The sequence below is a fragment of the Macaca thibetana genome, chromosome 16 (genome assembly GCF_024542745.1).
Source record: "Macaca thibetana thibetana isolate TM-01 chromosome 16, ASM2454274v1, whole genome shotgun sequence".
Lineage (NCBI taxonomy): Eukaryota > Metazoa > Chordata > Mammalia > Primates > Cercopithecidae > Macaca > Macaca thibetana.
Window position 1 is genome coordinate 14,614,333 of NC_065593.1, and position 20,925 is coordinate 14,635,257.

Here is a 20,925-nt window from a genome sequence, read left to right on the forward strand (position 1 = left end):
GCAAGACTCTGTTCCTGCCCCCAGGTCTCAGTCCCAAACCTACAGTTGCCGGGTCAGTGGATCCCACATGCAGAGGGCCAGACGGGGCCCTGGCCAGGCGCTGGGAGGCGGGAGACTCGGCCGGCGCTCCAGGTGAGGATGGCATGCTCCTGCCCTTCCTTCTGCACGCAGGGAAGACGTTCAGCCCCAAACTTGGGGCTCAAGCCCGTTCAGTTCGCTGCCTTTCCCATTCTGACCCAGCCCCGGGTTTTTTTTTTTTTTTTTTTAATCGAAGCCGCCGCAGCGTGCTCAGCCCTTGGGTCCACTTTCCTCCCTTTAGACAAGGCTCCCAAAGGAAAGCCTTAAGCACCAGACTTACCTGGGCAAGACAAAGCTAGAGAACTGCTCCCACCGTCCCGTCAAGGAAGATAGGAATACAGACACATCCATTTCGCAAATACGGAGACGGAAGTGTTGGAAGGTGAATAAAGTTTCCCAATGAGAACGTGCTGAAAGTGGGGAGGTGGGATTCGAACCCAGGGTTGGTCCACCATATCACACAGATGCCAACCAGGGAGGGAAATCTAAAGACGTCCTACCCACCTATTTTCCTCCCCTAGCAGAGGCGGGTGCCCTAACTGGGTCTCCTCAAAGCCCAGGCAGAAAGGTGGGAGTGTGCCGTTTGCAGCTGGATAGGTTGCATCGCTAGGCTTCCCCCAGCCACTCTCCCTGCCTGAAGCCTTCGAAGCCGCCCCTCTCCACTTCACCTGGCCCTTACCCACTGTCCCAGCCTCGTTTCTTTCTCCCTCCCTCAACACCTCGTGCTCCCCTTTCCCTGAGCACTGCCCTCTTCCTGGGGTCCCGGGTGTTGCCATCCCTGGCCCTAGAAAACCAGGGCAGAACCCAAAGAAAGGTGGAAAAGCAGCTTTTAGAAAGGTGTTTTTATTCTTTGGGGACAAAGCCGGGTTCTGTGGGTGTAGAGTTCTCCAGGTTCTCCAGGCTGCAGGCCCCAGAGGTTTAATCAGAACTTTCAAACAAAACTGGAACCTTTCTTTTTTCCCCTTGTTTATTTGTAGTCCTTGGGCAAACCATTGTCTTTGTTCGAAAGAAGGAAAATAGTCCAAACATTTTTCTTTTAACTTATTTTTTTAAGGTTCGGGGGCACATGTACAGGCTTGTTATACAGGTAAACTGCATGTCACGAGGGTTTGTTGTACAGATTATTTCATCATTCAGATAAAAAGCATAGTACCAGGTAGGTAGTTTTTCGATCCTCACCCTCCTTCCATGCTCCAACCTCAGGTAGGCTCCAGTGTCTGTGGTTCCCTTCTTTGTATCCACGTGTACTCAATGTTTAGCTTCTACTTATAAGTGAGAACATGTGGTATTTGGTTTTCTGTTTCTGAATGAGTTCATTTAGGATAATGGTTTCCAGCTCCATTCCTGTTGCTGCACAGGACATGATCCCATTCTTTTTTATGACTGCATAGTATTCCATGGTGTATATGTGCCACATTTTGTTTTCTTTTTTTTTTTTTTTTGAGGCAGAGTCTCGCTTAGTTGCCCAGGCTGGAGTGCAGTGGCACGATCTCTGCTCACTGCAACCACCACCTTCCAGGTTCAAGCGATTCTCCTGCCTAGGCCTCCCAAGTAGCTGGGATTACAGGCGCTTGCCACCACGCCCAGCTAAGTTTTGTATTTTTAGCAGAGACGGGATTTCGCCATGTTGGCCAGGCTGGGCTCAAACTCCTGACCTCAGGTGATCCACCGCCTCGGCCTCCCAAAGTGCTGGGATTATAGGCGTGAGCCACCGCACCTGGCTGCCACATTTTCTTTATCCATTCTACCACTGATGGACATTTAGTTTGATTCTATGACTTTGCTATTGTGAATAGTGCTGCCGTGAACATTTGTGTATATATGTCTTTATGACAGAATGCTTTAGATTCCTTTGGGTATATAACCAATAACGGAATGGCTGAGTCAATGGTAGTTCTGATTTAAGTTATTTGAGATATTGTCAAACTGCTTTCCACAATGGCTGAACTAATTTTACATTCCTACCAGCAGTGTATAAGCGTTCCCCTTTGTTTGCAACCTCACCAACATCTGTTACTTTTTGACTTTTTAATAATAGCTATTCTGACTGATGTGAGATAGTATCTTGTTGTGGTTTTGATTTGCACTTCTCTAATGAGAAGTGATGTTGAACATTTTTTCATATGCTTGTTAGCCACGCGTATGTCTTCTTTTGAAAAGTGTCTATTCATGTCCTTTTTCCACTTTTTAATTGTGTTGTTTGTTTTTTGCTTGTTAGCTTATTTAAGTTCCTTATAGATTCTGGATATTAGACCTTTGTCAGATGCAGAGTTTGCAAATATTTTTTTCCCATTCTATAGGTTGTCTGTTTACTCTGTTGCTAGTTTCTTTTGCTGTGCAGAGCCCTTTAGTTTAACCATGTCCCATTTGTCAATTTTTGCTTTTGTTACAATTGCTTTTGGGATCTTTGTCATGAAATCTTTGTCCATTCCTATGTCCAGAATGGTATTGCCTAGGTTATCTTCCAGAGTTTTTATAGTTTGGGGTTTTACGTTTAAGTCTTTAATCCATCTTGATTTTTGCACCTGGTGTAAGGAAGGGGTTCAGTTTCAATCTTCTGCATATGGCTAGGTAGTTATCCCAGTACCACTTATTGAATGGGGAGTTCTTTCCCCATTGCTTATTTTTCTCTACTTTGTCAAAGATCAGATGATTGTAGGTTTGTAGGTTTATTTCTGGGCTCTCTATTCTCTTCCATTGACCTGTGTGTCTGCTTTTGTACCAGTACCATGCAGTTTTGATTACTGTAGCCCTGTAGTATAGTTTGAAGTTGGGTAATATGATGCCTCCAGCTTTGTTCTTTTTGCTTAGGATTGCTTTGGCTTTTTGGGTGCTTTTCTGGTTCCAAATAAATTTTAAAGCATTTTTTTTTTTCTGATTCTGTGAAGAATGTTATTGGTAGTTTGTTAGAAATAGCATTGAATCTATAAATTGCTTTGAGTAGTATGGCCATTCTAACAATATTGATTCTTCCTATCCATGAGCATGGAATGTTTTTCCATTTGTGTCATCTCTGATTTCTTTCAGCAGTGTTTTGTAATTTTTGTTGTAGAGATGTTTCATATCCCTAGTTAGCTGTATTCCTAGGTATTTTATTCTTTTTGTGTCAATTGTGAATGGGATTGCGTTCTTGATTTGGCTCTCAGCTTGGATGTTGTTGGTGTATAAAAATGCTACTGATTTTTGTACATTGATTTTGTCTCCTGAAAGTTAGCTGAAGTTGTTTATCAGATCTAGGAGCTTTTGGGCCAAGACCATGGGGTTTTCTAGGTATGGAATCATATCATTTGCAGACAGAGATGCTTCAACTTCCTCTCTTCCTATATGGTTGCCTTTTATTTCTTTCTCTTGCCTGATTGCTCTGGCAAGGACTTCCAGTACTATGTTGAACAGGACTGAAGTGCCTTGTTCTAGTTCTCAAGGGTAATGCTTCCAGCTTTTGCTCATTCAGTATGATGTTGGCTGTGGTTTTGTTATAGGTGGCTCTTATTATTTTGAGGTATGTTCCTTCAACGCCTGGTTTGTTGAGGGTTTTTAACATGAAGTCAAGCTGAATTTTATCAAAAGCCTTTTCTGTATCTATTGAGATGATATGTGGGTTTTGTTTTTAGTTCTGCCAAACCTTTTCTTTTAAAGCCCAACGAATAAAACCCATCACGTTTTCACAAGACCACCCCAGCAAGCAGGCAGGAGAGCTAGTATTAAAAGTGAAATCTTTTGAATTTGTAGTACCTTTTCTTTTCCAAATCTAGCTGAAATTTCTCACTTGTTTTCCTTTCGATGAAGCTAACCACCGGCATTTCTCCTAAGAAATAGATATAAAAAAGTTTGATATGGTTAAAGTAGGAAGTGCTAGCTCCTAGAATATCTCTGGATATTGCTGTCCCTTGTTACAGAGCATGAGCCCTGCCCAAAGACTGGAGTGTAATGGCACAGAAATGGTCAGGAGCCCACTGAGCCAGGAGTACAGGAGGCTTGCAACAAAGTTTAGCAGGGGCCTGTTGCTATCACTGGGTGGAGGGACAGATGGGAGAACACTCACACCATGGAATCATAGGCAGCCATTAATAAAAATAAAAATAAGCCATATTGTTTGGCTTGTAGGGATTTCCTTGGGTATTTCTGAATTTACATTAGGATGTAAAGAAATGTTGGCCAGGCGTGGTGGCTCACGCCTGTAATTCCAGCACTTTGGGAGGCCGAAGTGGGTAGATCACCTGAGATCAGGAGTTCAAGACCAGCTTGGACAACATGGTGAAATCCCGTCTCTACTGAAATGCAAAATTAGCTGGGCTTGGTGACAGATGCCTGTAATCCCAGCTACTCAGGAGGCTAAGGCAGGAGAATCGCTTGAACCTGGGAGGCAGAGATTGCAGTGAGCCAAGATCCTATCACTGCATTCCAGCCTGGGTGGACAGAGCAAGGCTCTGTCTCAAAAAAAAAAAAAAGAAAAAGAAAAAAAAAGTTAAAAAAATGTATATAACAGGACTCCAAATGTGTATGTTTGTATGTGGTCATGTAAGAAATTGCTAAATAAAATACAGGGTGCCCCAGTTAAATTTTAATTTCAGCAAAACAATCATTGCATGGAACATACTTATACTAAAAGCAATTCTTTGTTTCTCTGAAATTCAAATTTGACTGACTGTCTTGTATTTTTATTTGCCAAATCTGGCAACTCTGTTATATAAGGATGGAGAAAATTGTGAAAGGAAATATACCAAATCGTGGGAGGCCAGGAAAAAAGGCACTAGTAACACCCCCAGCAAATATGAAATCAACGCATTTTTGTAAAATTATATGCTTATGTGCATACATAGATGCATAAGGAAGTTAAAAAAAAAAAGGTTTTGGCCTACTAAGTCTTTTGTAAGGAGCATGCATCATATACTAAGTGAAAAAGGCAAGTGGCAGAGTAATAGGTATAGTAAGATAGTATGTGCAGAAAAAGAAACAAGTAAAACCTTGTTTAGGTTTGTATACACAAAGAGCTTTGAAAAGATGCCCATAAGACTGTCCAAATTGGTATCTCAGGGTACGGGTTGGAGAAGTAGGGTTAGCTTTGCTTTTATACTTCTTTAGATGATATTATGTTAACTAGCTCCAACAAAATCTAGTACTTTTGTATTTTGAAAAAAAAAATTTTTTTTAAGTGAGGCATTTAGTCTGGAGCTTAAGAGCATAAACTTTGGAGCTATATACATGGGGACTCAGGCTGGATCCTGCCACCCTCTAATTGTATAGCCCTTGGGGAGCTACTTTACCTTATCACTAAAATGGGGATGAAATACATGCCTATTGTTTATGATGAAGATTATAAAGAGCTCTGCATTGTAACTGGCACACCATGGTTAACAACGTCTAATGTCAATTGTTATTGTTACTAGAAAATAACCTAGGACGGGCGGGGCGCGGTGGCTCAAGCCTGTAATCCCAGCACTTTGGGAGGCCGAGACGGGCGGATCACGAGGTCAGGAGATCGAGACCATCCTGGCTGACACGGTGAAACCCCGTCTCTACTAAAAAATACAAAAAAACTAGCCGGGCGAGGTGGCGGGCGCCTGTAGTCCCAGCTACTTGGGAGGCTGAGGCAGGAGAATGGCGTGAACCCAGGAGGCGGAGCTTGCAGTGAGCCGAGATCACACCACTGCACTCCAGCCTGGGCGACAGAGCGAGACTCCATCTCAAAAAAAGAAAATAACCTAGGATGTAAAAATCAGGATATTCAGGGAGATGCCTACAAACCCTGATCTTCTTGAAGCAAACCTTGATCTGCTGGAGGTAAGCCACCGACTGGCTTAGGATCTTGACCAAGACATCTCATCTCTGGGCCTCACTGGCATGTCTACACCATGAGAGAGATAGACTGGGTATCCACTGCTTTATTCGTTTACTCAACCGTTTTGGGGCACTTGCTGTATGTCAATCCCTGGCCTAGAAGCTAAAGACACAGAGATGAGGGACCTGGCTCCACCTTCAAAGACCTGGCTTGAGTCAAAGGTGACTCAGTTTCTCGGAGGTGATGCAAATAAACCAGGTGGTAAGTGCTACGAGAGAGTGCATTTGGGCACCCAGAGAAGCAGGAGTCAGAGAAAAGAGCCTTTTCAGTCACAACATTTGTTGTGGCTTTCAGGTGTTGGACTTTTTAGAGACACTGTGCAGATGAGTACAGCACGGTAAGCAGAAAACAGAGGCTGAGTACCTGATGTTGATTTAGGATCGGCAGGGGAAGCAGGATGCCACACTGAGAACATCTCCTTAGAATGTCATAGGCTGTTCTATCTCCTCTAGGGGAGCTGGTCCTGGGTTTGGGCTCTGACATCAAAAGTGGATCCAAGGTTTTGTTGTTGCCTCTTGGTGCTTTCTTTGATGAACTTCCAGAATGAAGAGGAAATCTGTTTATACTAATTGTCTTCGGACGAACATCTTTCTTCATCGTGGAGGTTTGATTTTCAGCAGCTTGACTTGGAAGAGATGAAGGAAGAATTTTTGGCTTTCCAACAGGAAAGCATTTCTTAAACTCTGAGTCCGGACAACATTTACCCTGCAATTGTGAATAATATATCAAATTTTAAAACGACTTCAGCTTTAATGGTCAGAAAATACAGTAGACTCGATAACACAAAAATTCCCACTGTAAACACTGTTATATGCTGTATAAAATGTGACAGACATTCAATTTAATAGCTGGCTTTGCGGGAAAGAAAGAAAATTTTGCATTCCAGGAATGAAGGTCTGACTGGTTGCTATGGTTTGAATGTGTCTCCTCCAAAATTCAGGTGTTGCCAACGTGATGGTATTAAGAGGTGGGGCCTTTAGGGGTGATTAGATCATGAAGGCTCCTCCCTTGTTAATGGGATTAGGGTCCTTATTCATGAAGCATTTGGCTCCAGCCTTCTACTCTTTTGCCTTCTACCATGCTAGGAGGCAGCAAGAAGGCCCTCACCAGACACCAAATGGTAGGTGCCTTGATCTTGAACTTCCCAGCCTTCAGAGCTGTTAGAAATAATTATCTGTTCTTTATTATTACCCTGTCTGTGGTGTCCTGTTATAGCAGCACAAATGGACTGGTTAAGCACAGGAGTTGACACTGGTTATGGGAGACACGGGGTCAATTTTGTAACTAGGGGCTTGGATGAGAGGAAATCCCATTCACACAGGAGGGGAATTGGAAGTAAGACTCTATTGACCCTGCATAAAACTGGAAGCTTTAAAGGGTAAATTGTGGTGGGTAAGAGGAAAAGTATCACCTAATGAGAAAAGGAAAGTGGCAAGGAAGCCTTTCTTTCTTGGGCCGGTATTTGAGTGTGGAGAAGAAAACTCATGCCCCTGAAAACTCAAAATCACAGGTCCATGCCATTCCTGTGTTTGGCATTAGGATTTACTTTAGCCTCATGGTCTGGGAATCCCTGAGCAGAAGAATTAACACAAACATTGAGATGTCTGGCAGAAGCAATCACAAAATTCCTCTGGAGGGACAAGAGCCTCAAAATAGGTCATAGAGGATCCTCATAGGTAGAGTCCCGCCACATAAAAACTCACAATCCAAAATTACAAACACACAGGGAAGCAATCCACCTTGAGTAAGAATCACAGACACAAAAGTAGTAAGATTAGCCTCCAAGAAGTTCAGGTTATGCAACTATAGGATAGAGACTGTAAAATAAATTAATAAAAAATGGTTAACTCTGGGAAAATAACATCTCATGAAAAACAGAATAGGCAAATTAGAAATTTTCTAATTTGTAATTAACAAATAATAACTTTATATATTCATGTGATATTTTAATATATGTATATATTGTGGGATGATTAAGTCAAGTTAATTAACATATCCATTACTTCACATACCTATCTTTTTTTTTGTAGTGAGAACAAAAATAGGCAAATTTGAAAGAAAGATAAACTGAACTTCTAGACATGAAAAATGCAGGTATTGAATCTAAATGGATGGGCTAAAAACAGCAGATTAGATTTGGCCAAGAAAGAATGAATGAACTTGGAGATAATTTGAAGAAATTACCCAGAATACAGGAGATAGAAATAGAGAAAATATGAAAGGTTAAGAGACATAAGGCTATTAAAAGGGGAAAGATTACATGAAAAAAAGAGAGACATGAAGCTAGAATGAGAATGTTTAATACACATGTGTTATGTTCCAGAAGGAGAGTTGAGAGAATGTGGGAGAGTTGGGGAACGTTGGGAATTCAAAGAGATAATAGATGAGAATTTTCAGACGTGATTAGTGATATAAATCTTTATATCAAGGAAAGAGAAATCCTGAGCAGGAGAAAAGCAAACACATTTGAGTACATTGTTCTGAACGGAATGAATAAAAATAAATCTACTCTTAAATACATTACAGGTAAAAGGCAAAGAGGATCTTGAAATCAACCAAATAAAAAGATTACATACAAAGGAATGGCAATTAGGCTGAAAGAAAATACATCAACAGCAATAACAGAAGTGGGACAGCAGTGAAATAATCTACAAAATGGTAAGAGAAAATAGCTGTTAATCTAGAATTTGATATTCAGCTAAACTATCATTCATGAATGCAAAAAACAAAAAGCAGATTTTCAGGCAACTGAAGATTTACTACTCAAGGTTCTTGGTGAAGAAACTGCTGAGATGTGTTTCAGGAAGACAGAAATCTTACCCAGAAGGAAAGCTTAGGATCCAAGAAAGAATGTGAGCAAAGAGAAAGGTAAACTTGCGAGTATATCCAGCCGGACACAGTGGCTCGTGCCTGTAATCCTAGCACTTTGGGAGGCCGAAGTGGGCAGATTACATGAGATCAGGAGTTTGAGACCAGCTTGGCCAACATGGAAAAACCCCATATGTACTAAAAATACAAAAATTAGCCAGACATGGTGGCACACCCCTGTAGTATCAGTTACTCAAGCGGCTGAGGCAGGAGTACTGCTTGAACCCTGGAGGCGAAGGTTGCAGTGAGCCAGGATCATGCCACTGCACTCCAGTCCAGGCAACAGAGTGAGACTCTGTCTCAAAAAAGGAAAGAAAAAAAGCAAAAACAAAAAACTTGTGAGTATATCTAAACAGGCATGAGTTACATAAATAACAACAATAATCACTAAAGAGGGGTAGTATGAAAGCAAAATGAAACAAAATTCTGGCAGCATTTTCATGTAAGATAGGAGTAGAGGATCAGCATTAACATGTTCTCAAATTTATATACTGTTTGTAAGGAGAGTAGAGCTAATGTCTAATTTTAGACTTTATTAAGTATTCATATTAAAATGTTAAGGATAACTACTGAAATGATAGAAACAGAATGTAAAATTGCTGAATCAGTAGAAAAGAAGAAAGAGAATAAAGAAATCTTGCTCAATCCAACAGAAGACAAGGGAGAAGCAAGCAGCAGCAGCACCAGCAGTAGTAATGAACAAGAGTGGTAAATGCAAGGCCTCAAAACAATTGGGGAAAAATTATTGTTAATGTCATTGAGAGTGATAAAGGCATCGTGATTAAGAAAATGACTGTATTTTTGAGATATGAAAGAATGATGGTGAAATAACAGGATATCTTGGATTTGCTTTAACATACTTTAGAAAAAAGAAAACAGAATAGTTCAAGTCTGGAAAACTTTTGATTTCCATATGTTAACAGCTATTTTCTCTTAGCACTTTGAAGATTATTCCACTGCATACCCACTTCTATTATTGCTGTTGATATATTTTCTTTCAGCCTAATTGCCATTCCTTTGCTTGTAATCTTCTTCTTTACCTTTGCCTTTTATCTGTAATGTATCTAAGAGTAGATTTACTTTTATTAACTTTGTTTAGAACAACAACTGTTGTATCTGGGAGTGAATACATGAACGTTTATTGTATTAACTTTCTACTTTCATATTTGTTTGAATTTTTTTGTAATTAACTTTATTTCTTTTATTTTTAGTGGACAAGTAATAATGATACATGCTTACAGAATACAGAATGATCTTCTGTACATGTATACAATGTGTAGTGGCCAAATCAGAATTGTAATAAATTTTTTTTTAATTAAGATGGTCAATAGATTCTATAGCCACTCAAGCTATCATTTTCAGACATATAAGGTCTTAAAAATTTGCCTCTCATGCTTTCTTTCTCAAGAAACTATTTAGGATATGTTCTATCAAACAAGGAGTAACCTAAGAAAGAGAAAGATGAGACCTGAGATTTGGGAATCAGAACTCCAACCGTGGAGAGAGTGGAAGAAATTCCAGACCAAGAGCTAATCATCAAGCCTGGAGAATCACATGCTCCCAAAATGAAATGGATAGACTATCTGATGTGTTTAGTTGTACTCAGGGGAATTTTCATATCTGCTAGAGAATATTAGGGATGATTTAATGATAAGTACCTAGAAAGTGAAGCAAATGAAAAACTGAAGCAATTATTAAGTCCAGGGAAAACAAAAAGTTGTAGGAGAAAGCACACATAATCACAGTTCATGTGGAAAACCATTTATAATGTTTATGTGGTTATACTAATGTAATATTGAATATTTATTTAACCAGAATGAGTGAAATCAATAAATTGAAAGGATGAAATGAAGAACTTTGGAGGTATGTGTGTGGGATGGGTGGTATAAAAAAGTGAAATCTATATTCCTAAATCCTTATGAGTCAACAGGTAATATCTAAAATTGGAAAAAATGTAAGAAGGTTCTTTAGACATATGAAGGTGATTACTGGAAGAAACAGCTAAAAGTGAAAGTAGAGTATTTGTGTGTGGGGAGTAGTTAGCATGAAGGGGAGCAGTGGGGCTTATAGTTTTACTGAGGTGGTGGGAGATAATTAACAAGGGCCATCATAAGTAAGTAAATTAGATAATATGTTAGAAGTTGGCAAATGCTATGGAAAAAAAATAATAGAAGAAGGTAAGGGGGTAGTAAATATGTGATGGAGAGGGGGTTGCAATTTTAAATAGGTTGTTGTGGTACATCTCCTTGAGCAGGTGCCATCTGGGTAAACACTTGAGAGAAGTGAGAGAGTTAGCTCCTGCAATAAGGTGGGGAAGGTGAAGAGGTAGCTTCCAGCCAGAGGCAGTAGCCAGTGAAAAAGCTCTAAGGCATGGTATGCTCAAGAAACGATCAGGAGGCCAGTAAGCTGAACAGGAGTAGTACGTGAGATCAAAGAGGTGATGAGATAGGAAGGGAGGCAAAGATGACATAGATCTCTAAAGTCACTGTAGTTTTGAGTTTGCATAAAATGGGGCAAGAATCAGTGCAGATATCTGAACAGATGAGCCAAACAATCTGACTTGTATTTTTCAGGGATCACGTTGACCACTGTGATGAGAATAGACTGCAGGGGGCAAGGTGAGAAGTAGGAAGACTGTTTAGGAGACTGCTGCAGCGTCTGGGCTAGAGAAGATGATGGTTCATATCAGCAACATGGAGGGAAAGAGAAATCGAGAGTGAAACTGAGATTTTGGCCTGAACGACTGGAAGGATAGAGTTGCCATTAACTGAGATGGGCCAAGCTGTGGCAGAGAGGATTCCATTTCAGATGTGTCACATTTAAGATGTCTATAAAGCATTCAAGTGAAGATGCAGTAAATAGTAATATACAAATCTAGAGTTTGGGGGGAAAAGCCTAGACTGAGCTATAAATTTGGAAGTGTCTGACTACATATGGCATTTTTAAAAATCAGGAGGTAGAATGAAATAAGGCAGTGAATATAGGTAGAGAAGAGACCAGAGACTAAGCCCCAGGGCCCCTCAAAATTAAGAGGTTGGGGAGGTAGAGAATGAGAGACCACCAAGGTCATTGAAAACCATAATAGTATGGTACCCTGGAAGCCGAGAAAGTACGTTAAGGAAGAGGGAGTGATGAGCAGTAAATGGTCCCCATAAATTGAGAACTGAGAACTGAGCATTGGATTTAGCAATGCAGAGGTCATTGATTTTGACAAGAGTAGATTTGGTTACACTGGAGGGCAAGACTGGAGTGGGAATAAGAATGGGAGAAGAAAACATGGAGGCAGTGACTACAGACAACTAGTTCAAATGTTTTTCTGAGGAGGGCAACAAAGAAGCAAGATAGTAGCTTGTAGGAAATGGGATCAGAAGTATTACATGTTTTTCTGGTTTTAGGTCATGTTAATAAAAAGTTAAAGACTGAAAACCACAAACCACCTAGTATACATGATTTCAATCCTTAATTTTCAAAAATTAAAAAAGAAAATTATTTTCGTGCAAGGCCAAAGATTCACCACTGATATATACATACTCAGTAGTGGTACCCCTTTAAAAACTTATTGTAAGAAATGTTAGGACGTCCTAGAGTTCTGAGACTTTGTTGTTGCCTGTGGGTACAGCTCATTTAACCTCTCCCTGTTGCAGGACAGAGAGGGGAGAATTGCTGGAGCAGTGTAGCAAAAACCTTGTGTGACCTTGTGTAGGCAGAAAGAGAGGATATAGTATACCAGTAGGAGGAGATAGGCTTTAGATGGGCACAAAGAAAGTTCCTCTATGGTTAAGAGGTGGGAAGGCAAAGTGAGTGAGTGTGGATGCTGCAAAGGAGATAGATCTGGTGTTGGCTGGTCATGGATGTCTTCTTTTCCTGAACGAGGAGATAAACCATTATCCCCATTTTCCTCCAAAGAAGAAAGAAGCTCAGAGAGGTTACACAGCCAGTAAGGGGCAGAGCAGAACTAAAATTCAGAGTTTCTGAGCACAAATCCAGTTCCATGTGTACTGGAGCTCCCCACCTCCCTGCAGCCTTCAAATAAGTATGTAGGTAGGGGCCTTGGTTGCCAGGCTGAACATTTGAAGGGGAGTCGTCAGCTTCACTCTTGTTTGGGTGCTCACCAAGTATTTTCTCATTCAAATAGAAGACATGGACCACTTATAGCATCGAATAAACATCAGTACTAAGGAAAACAAGTCAGTAGGCGATTTCCATGTTCAGCCAAGGCTGAGAATCCCGTGGCTGGGGCAGCGCATCTCAGACTTGACATACCTGGGAAATCATGTGACCCTGCATATTCTGATTGAGCATTTCTAGGGGGAGGGCCTGAGAGTCTGCATTTCTAACAGGATCCCAGGTGATGCTGATGCAGCTGGTCCACAGACTGCACTTCAAAAAGCAAAGAGCTGAAAGGTGAAAACAATCCAAATTTTATCAACAAGTAGAGAAACAAAATGTGGGATGAAAAAGGCCATTAACATTGGGAAGCCGAGGAAGGCGGATCACCTGAGGTCAGGAGTTTGAGACCAGCCTGGCCAACATGGTAAAACCCCGTCTCTACTAAAAAAAAAAAATATATATATATATAAATTAGCCAGTCGTGGTGGTGGGCACCTATAGTTCCAGCTACTCGGGAGGCTGAGGCAGGAGAATCGCTTGAATCTGGGAGGCAGAGGTTGCAGTGAGCCGAGATCACGCCACTGCACTCCAGCCTGGGCGACAGAGTGAGACCCTGTCTCAGAAAAAAAAAAAAAAAAAAAAAAGGGCCATTAAAAGGAATAAAGTGCTAATACACACCACAACTACAACACGGGTAAACCTTGAAAATATTATGCTAAGTGAAAGAAGATGGTTATATATGACCACATAGTATATGACTCCATTGATGTGAAATGTCCAGAATAGACTAATCCATAAAGATAGAAAGCAGACTAGTGGTTGCCAGGAACTGGGAAGATGAGGGAATGGATGGTATCTGGTAATGGGTACAGGATTTCTTTTTGGAATGATGAAAATATTCTAGAACCAGATTGCACAACACTGTGAACGTACCAAATGTCTCTACAGCGATGGCAAATTTTACATCATATGTGGTTTACCACAACAGTAAAAACAAACAAAAAAGAGCAAAAAGCTGGATCATCTCTGTGGTTTGTTTAGTTTTGATATTCTGTAGTTTTAGGAACTGAAGTGTTCAGAAAGGTAAACAACTTTCTGCCCAAGGAGAAGAGTTCTTTGGAGAGAAGTCTTGGTAAGTTTCCCAAAGGGGAAATGCTTCATTCTGTGCAAAAGAAGGGAGCAACTTGGCACAGCAGTGCACTAAAAGGCACTTAGGGCTATGGAGGGAAGAGCCTGTGAGTGTTCCCAGGCAAAATCAGTCAGTCAGTCAATCACATAACTGCATCTCTACAAAGTCCTCTTTTTGCACCAAGCCCTGAAATCAGGAAAATGGAAAAAGTCATTCAGTTTTGTAGGAAACTCACAGTCTGACAGAGAAGACTCCCACATGGGACAGAAAGCAGTAGGACAGGCCCTATTGAGGACCAAATTGCAATGTTCAGGCCGTGAAGGTTGGAGATGGTCAGAGGTGATCAGGGGGTGTTGAGAGTGGTAAGGGAGGCCCCTTTGAAGGGCTGGGCACAAATGAAGACCAGTTGTGTGTGCTTTATTAGCCTAAACGAGTCACTAAAATATCTTTTTGAACAAAGCAAAAAATAAATATAGGACCCTTTAATACTCGTGCTATGTAAAATTGGGCCCAGAGTCTGCCTTTCCTGTGATACTTTTCAGAATGTGGACGAACTATTGGCACCACCAGAAAATTACTAACTGCTACTCACCATATGGTGGAAATACTTATTTTCTGGAATCATTTGGTTGCAATAATGACAGTAGATTTCCCTTTCAGGAGCTGAAATTCTTTCGCCTGAATAAGCAGAGAAACAACAACACCTTGTCAATGGCTAGCCCAGCTCTCCCACACCTGCCTACATGGCCTGTACTCATGAGCGTGAACTGACCCCCGGGCCTGCCTGGCCTCGACTTTTCTGCGCTGCCGGCATCCTTGACCACACAGGCAACTCGTGGCCGAGTCATCCACATCATTTCCTTTACGGCCGCAGATGTGCACTCAGGGCAGCAGCAACCCTAATGGATAGACATTTTCCTGGAGCAGGACTGGTTTCTGAGGCGATGAATGAAGCTGCAGCTGCGGATGCCAACCCACTCCAACCTGACTGCTCTTTCATTCCACCAGTTTCCAGCCTCTGTGATCAGACCAGGTGTTGGTTGAACACATCTTTGTTGATGGTGTTGAAGCTGTGTTGTGTTGTGTTGCACTGAAGTTGTGAAGATTGTGTTTGATTCTGTTGAAGTCCAGCCATGCTGGGATGAAGGAAATGGACATGACTCTCACACTTTTCAGGTTTGCATTGGCCAGTTTTGCCCTTGGATTGATTGTTTATCAGGAGAGGGTTATGGACTGGGGAGTTTTAGACTCTCTCCCATGTTACCAAAACCACCAGCAAATGCACCAAAGGATCTATCACACTGATGGTTGTGTGACAGTAAATATACCCTCATAAAGAGGTGAGTGAGTCAAGTGAACATAAAATGGTACCAGGGAGCCAATACATAGGCCCCCAGGCCAGGAGCTATTGCTAGCTCCCTTCTGGCCATTGCTGATAATGGAAAAAGCCTTAGATTCGGTGCCAGGAAATGTGGGAGTCCAGTCTTATTTCTGCCTCTAGCAAGCCCCTGCTTTATTCTGTGTGTAGGTTTCTCATCTGTAAAAGGATGCAATGGATCTCTGCCAGGCTAGGATTGTGCTGGAGGCACTTAAAGAAAGCCCCCTGTTTCCTAGGATTCCCCATGGTCTCTCTTTTCTTTTCTTTTCTTTTTTTTTTTTTTTTTGAGACAGAGTTTTGCTCTTGTTGCCCAGGCTGGAGTGCAATGGTGTGATCTCGGCTCACTGCAACCTCCGCCTCCTGGGTCCAAGCAATTCTCCTGCCTCAGTCTCCCAAGTAGCTGGGACTATGGGCGCCCGCTACCACGTCTGGCTAATTTTGTATTTTTAGTAGAGACAGGGTTTCTCCATGTTGGTCAAGGTGATCTCGAACTCCCGACCTCAGGTGATCTGCCCGCCTCGGCCTCCCAAAGTGCTGCGATTACAGGCATGAGCCACCCCGCCCAGCTTCTCCGTGGCCTCTTTACTCAACTCTGTGGCAGCCAGGCTCTAGCCCCGGCCTCCTGGTCTCCCTGGACCAGTCATTTGAAGACCACAGCAGATACACAGGAAGGCCACCCTGAGGCATGGTTTAGAATTAGAATAGTCAGATGAATTGAGATCTATACAGCAAATACACTGTCATCCGTCCTGTTGAGAGCTTCCTTTCCTTGCATCCCATCCAGGAAAGGCTCTGGCCCTTGGAACGTCTCTCTTCCACCCCAGTCGTGTGCTCACCTTTCCTGAGCTGGGCCTGTTCACTCCGACAGACATCTGTGTGCTGCGCGAGCATTCGGCGCATGATGAACTGGCCACAGCCTGGGCAGAGCTCTGTCCGGCTGCCGCAGAAGGACTCGTGGAGCTCCAGCTTGCTGAGTTGCATGTCCAGTTCGCAGAACTTACACTCAACAGGGCGCTCCTGGCACTCATTGGCCTGTGGGAGGGAGCAGGAAGGGCATGATCACTGGCCTTTTTTTTTTTTTTTGAGACAGAGTCTCACTGTGTCACCCAGTCTGGAGAGCAGTGGCTTGATCTTGGCTCACTGCAACCTCTGCCTCCCGGGTTCAAGTGATTCTCCTGCCTCAGCCTCCTGAGTGGGTGGGACTACAGGCATGCGCCACCATGCCCAGCTAATTTTTGTATTGTTAGTAGAGACGAGGTTTCACCATGTTGGTCAGGCTGGCCTTGAACTCCTGACCTCGTGATCTGCCCACCTCGGCCTCCCAAAGTGTTGGGATTATAGGCACGAGTCACTGCACCTGGCCGATCACTGGCCTCTTTGACTGTAGGCAGATCAAGGACTTGTGCCCATCTCCCTAGGGAATTGCGGCCAATACGAGAAAGCAGATGAGAAGGGCCAGAGTGGGGGACTGCCCTCCGGAGATCTGAGCTCTGTTGGACTCATGGACCACATGGGGCTCTTACCTTATGAAACTCCAGCGAGGACTTCTGCATGCTCTGCTGACACATCGTACACCCAACCTAAACACACACACACACACACACACACACCAGATGTGGGTCCACCCAGCACCCAGGGCCTGCCCCACATCCACTTTGGCTCACAGTGTTCTGGGTTTCGGTCTGTGAACTCCTACAGGGCAGGGATCCGGTGTGCCTACCTCAGTCTCTCTCTAGCACCCAGCCCAGTGTTCAAGAAGTGGTTTGTCAGACCAGTCTGAGTTGCAATGGCTGCCTGAGCTTGAGTATCTCCAGAGAGACAGATCAGGGGCCCCAGGAGGAATGGACATGGAAAGGCGGGAAATGAAGCTCAACCTGACTGCCTTCCAGGGCCTTTTTCACGTCCTCTCTTTAGAGATCTCAAGAGAACAGCCAACCTTTCCTGAAACCAGAACCTCTTGCCTGTGCCAGATCCATAAGCCTATAGGGAAAGGATTGGAAATGGGAAAACTGGAGGTAGACTCAGATTAGCATGAAAAGGCAGGATTAACATTTCCTTTCCACGGGGCTTCGTGTGGAGGGGCTGAATGACTTCCCATGACCCTCAAGTGAGTCTCTGCCTGGGGGACTGGACCCTTGCCTTAAGTCCCCAGCCCTCGCTCCAACTCCCAGACCCCATCTCTCCTGCAGGGAGGACTGAACACTCACCTTGACTCCCGGACCCCATCTCACCTGCAGGGAGGACTAGGCCCTCGTCCCCCGACTCTCAGACCCCATCTCTCCTGCAGGCAGGACTGCACCCTTGCCCTGATTCCCAGACCCCATCCTTGCCACTTCCTCACCTGCTGGTGCTCAACCTTGCAGTGCTCCTCCATGTTTTTCCTGGAGACAGGCTCCTCACACTCTGGGCACAAGACCAGGAACCGCAGGCAGTGAGCCTCATGGAGGGCGAAGTGGGCAGAGGCTACGTGTCTTTTGCTACAGGGTCAAGGTGGGGTGATGGGAAAGCAGACTTATTTTCAAATTATAAAACATGGAGCTGTATTTCATACCCAGGGCTAGATCTCCAGAGGCCTTAAGCACTGAACATGTGATGATGATGACCTCCTGCCCCACACTCCCTGTGTGGGTCCAAAACCAGAACAGTGGGGCAGCATCGAATAAGAATAAGGACGTTCTGCAGAGCTCTTACATTGCTGGGGCGGGGCATGGGAAGGAGCAGGAGGGAGGAATTACCAAGGGGCACGGGGGAGGTTTGGGGGTGATGGTGTTTCATGGATGTGTATAACATAGGCCAACACTTACCAATTATTACCCTTTAAAATGTGCAGTTTATTTGTAGGTCAATTATACCTCTATAAGGCTGTTTTTAAAATGAAACATTTCACTTTAAATAATGTAAACAATTAAATTATTTCAATTTAAACAATTCGAGAGAAGTGCCAAATTCTCTTGAATCTTTTTTTCTTGTTTTCTGGTGCCCCTGTTTGGTCCACAGTGTTAGGAACACAGCCCTGCTAGGCTCATGCTTCCTGCCAGGGCCATGTCAACTTCCAGAATCTCCTAAGCGAGAGCTTCCCGTCTCTCCTGCCTCCAGGTTCACCTGCGCTAACTCACAGAAACTCCGAGGTTCTTCCCAGAGACCACAATGCAGGAAGGGTTCTGAGCCTCCCACTTCCTGGGCAGGGCGTTTTTCTCCAACCATCCTCTTCACCAAGAAGCGCCCCCTTTCGGCTGGGCGCCGTGGCTCACGCCTGTAATCCCAGCACTTTGGGATGCCAAGGCGGGTGGATCACCTGAGGTTGGGAATCCAAGACCAGCCTGACCAACATGGAGAAATCCCATCTCTACTAAAAATACAAAATTAGCCAAGTGTGGTGGCTCACGCCTGTAATCCCAGCACTTTGGGAAACCGAGGCGGGTGGATCACCTGAGGTCAGGAGTTAGAGACCAGCCTGGCCAACATGGTGAAACCTCATCTCTACTAAAAAAATACAAAATTAGCCGGACGTGGTGGCGCACGCCTGTAATTCCAGCTACCCGGGAGGCCGAGGCAGGAGAATCACTTGAACCCGGGAAGTGGAGGTTGCAGTGAGCTGAGATCCCACCATTGCACTCCAGCCGGGGCAAAAGGAAGCGAAACTCCATCTTAAAAAAAAAAAAAAAAAAAAAAAAAAAAAAGAAGAAATAAATAAATGACCCTTTTCACTTCCATCAACTCTTGCTCGTGGCAGTTCGGGAGAAGGGAAATGGGGAGCAAGGCTGCCCTAGCAGGGCTGCGTTCCTAACACTGTGGACCAAAGAGGGGCACCAGAAAACAAGAAAAAAGATTCAAGAGAAGTTGGCACTTCTCTCGAATTGTTGAAATTGAAATAATTTAATTATTTACATTATTTAAAGTGAAATGTTTCATTTTAAAAACAGCCTTATAGAAGTATATTTGACCTACAGATAAACTGTGGTAGCCATAAAGGCCCAGAGGACGAGAACAGTTGCATGCCCATGTCCCTGGCACATGGGGCGTGCCCCGAGAGGGACTGTCAAAGCCTCACTCCTCTTGATGTGAACAAGCTCTTTGCTTCTGCTCTGCCCAGGCAGCGGGCACACAGGCGGCAGCATTTTCCCTTCCTCTGTTCTCTCTCCTCTGCCTGGCCTGGTCCCTTCTCCCCCTGCTCCTCCTAGGCTGGTTGAGAAACCAGAGTAGTTGAAGGGTCTGGCTGGAGCAAAGCTCTCCGGGTAGGGTCCCACTCAAGTCCCTGCCACAGGTAGGGAGCTCTGAGAATGGGGCTTTTCCACGGGTCAGATTCCGCCCCCGCCCCCGCCCCGCCCCGTTAGAGGTGTGGTCCCAGCCCCCTGCTCTGTCCTCCCTGCTCTGCCCCACGGCTCCCTTTCAAGGAGGGTGAGAGTAGTCCTGGAGAATCTCCGTGGGACCCTTTCTTTCACAGACTGGTGTGAAGGTCAGAGTATCAGAACCCCAGATTAGGACCCAAGGTCTCACAAGTATGAGTAGCCCAGCTGGGACCACTGGCCGGGCTATTTGTCTTCAGAACAGTCCCAGGAAGCCTAAAATTTGGGGGGAAGGGGCTGCAGTGAAGTGGAGGTAATGCTGTCCACCCTCGCCCAGAGATTATCACGTTTAGACCCTCCTACCCTCGGGGCCCACGGTCTCCAGCTGCTTGTCCTCCTAAGTGTTTTTATGCCGGAACTACTTTCTCCTCCCTTCAGAAACAGCCCTATCTCCTCGGCGTTTCTCCCTCACCAGCCGGGGTCTGCTGCTGGAGAAAGCGCTTTCTTACCAGTTCTTGCACACCGAGAAGGCTCCTTCCATGTTCTGCTCTCTGGAGTCTTTCAGTTGAGTTTCGTTTCTTGCAGGCAAGGAAACAAAACTGAAAGTCTTCCGACGGCCCAGCCCACAGCTTCAGGGAGGGAGGAGATCCTACCCTCAGAATTCTCGGCTCAGGATTCCCCGTTGATTCCTGTGGCTGGACCCTCCCAGGAAGCCCCTCTACAGCATGGCCAGCACCTGCTGCCGCTCTCTGCGGTCATTCTTTGCTCCTATCACAGGGAGCCTGAGGCCAGGCTTCTCCTGGGCAGCAGCTTGTTCGCTTACCCTGGCTGACTGGCTTCGCTCTGTCTGGGTCTCCATCCCTTTTCCAAACCATCCACCTCCCACCCTTCTCCCCCATCTCCGGCTCCCTTCTGCTCCTCCCTCTGCAGGAAAGAGGGAACTTGCCGTGTTGAGCTTGAATGCTGTTCCCTAAAAATGGCTCCTGGACTTGAGGCGGTGAGGACTTCGCAAACAGCGTCCAGGGAGGCTCTGGGGATGCAGGGTAGTGTGAGCCCAGACCCAATCTGGTGTGTATCCTCCCCGGGGCCCTTAAGAGTTTTTGCAGATACTAGAAACAGCTGTGCTTACAGAAGGACTCTAAACAACGTCTGGAGTGATGACAAGCAGGCCCAGAGAATTCCCGAGGAGTCTGCCAGTGGGGTGGGTGCCGCCTCTCTGAGGAGGGTAACAAAATTA

General features: G+C 44.3%; 2 protein-coding genes and 1 long non-coding RNA gene across 10 annotated transcripts in view; 1 reads left to right on the top strand and 2 right to left on the bottom strand.

Annotated features, from left to right (window-relative positions):
• RNASEK (ribonuclease K) overlaps window positions 1-20,925 on the bottom strand; it is a 303,790-nt gene that overhangs the window by 240,836 nt on the left and 42,029 nt on the right. The gene's annotated exons all lie outside the window — the stretch shown is intronic.
• On the top strand, window positions 14-16,241 carry LOC126939839 (uncharacterized). Of its 5 annotated transcripts, none has more exons than XR_007720458.1 (6): window positions 14-132; window positions 320-460; window positions 6,460-6,630; window positions 8,444-8,575; window positions 14,685-15,200; window positions 16,187-16,241. It is a non-coding gene; the product is annotated as an uncharacterized LOC126939839 (long non-coding RNA). The 5 variants fall into 5 exon arrangements; XR_007720459.1 differs by lacking the exon at window positions 16,187-16,241 and adding an exon at window positions 7,948-8,011 and having other exon boundaries at window positions 14,685-15,469; XR_007720456.1 differs by lacking the exon at window positions 16,187-16,241 and having other exon boundaries at window positions 14,685-15,469.
• Window positions 906-20,859, bottom strand: XAF1 (XIAP associated factor 1). 4 transcript variants are annotated; one of them, XM_050765410.1, is made up of 7 exons: window positions 20,198-20,859; window positions 17,744-17,879; window positions 16,926-16,982; window positions 16,239-16,434; window positions 14,617-14,702; window positions 6,281-6,622; window positions 906-3,883 (listed from the first exon to the last, which is right to left on the bottom strand). In XM_050765410.1, exons 1-7 carry the CDS (start codon window positions 20,227-20,229, stop codon window positions 3,827-3,829), a joined length of 906 nt encoding a protein of 301 aa, XP_050621367.1. In that variant the 5' UTR covers window positions 20,230-20,859; the 3' UTR covers window positions 906-3,826. The 4 variants fall into 4 exon arrangements, with proteins under 4 accessions (XP_050621367.1, XP_050621368.1, XP_050621369.1 ...); XM_050765411.1 differs by lacking the exon at window positions 16,926-16,982; XM_050765412.1 differs by lacking the exons at window positions 14,617-14,702; window positions 20,198-20,859 and having other exon boundaries at window positions 17,744-17,844.

Excerpts from the sequence above, each read along its gene's own strand:
- XAF1 (XM_050765410.1), bottom strand. The coding sequence starts at position 20,229 with ATGGAAGGAGCCTTCTCGGTGTGCAAGAACTG. Across the intron at positions 16,983-17,743 it reads GCAAGGTTGAGCACCAGCAG|GTTGGGTGTACGATGTGTCA; the intron begins GTGAGGAAGTGG and ends GTGTGTGTTTAG. Across the intron at positions 6,623-14,616 it reads ATAAGTATTTCCACCATATG|GGTAAATGTTGTCCGGACTC; the intron begins GTGAGTAGCAGT and ends TCACAATTGCAG.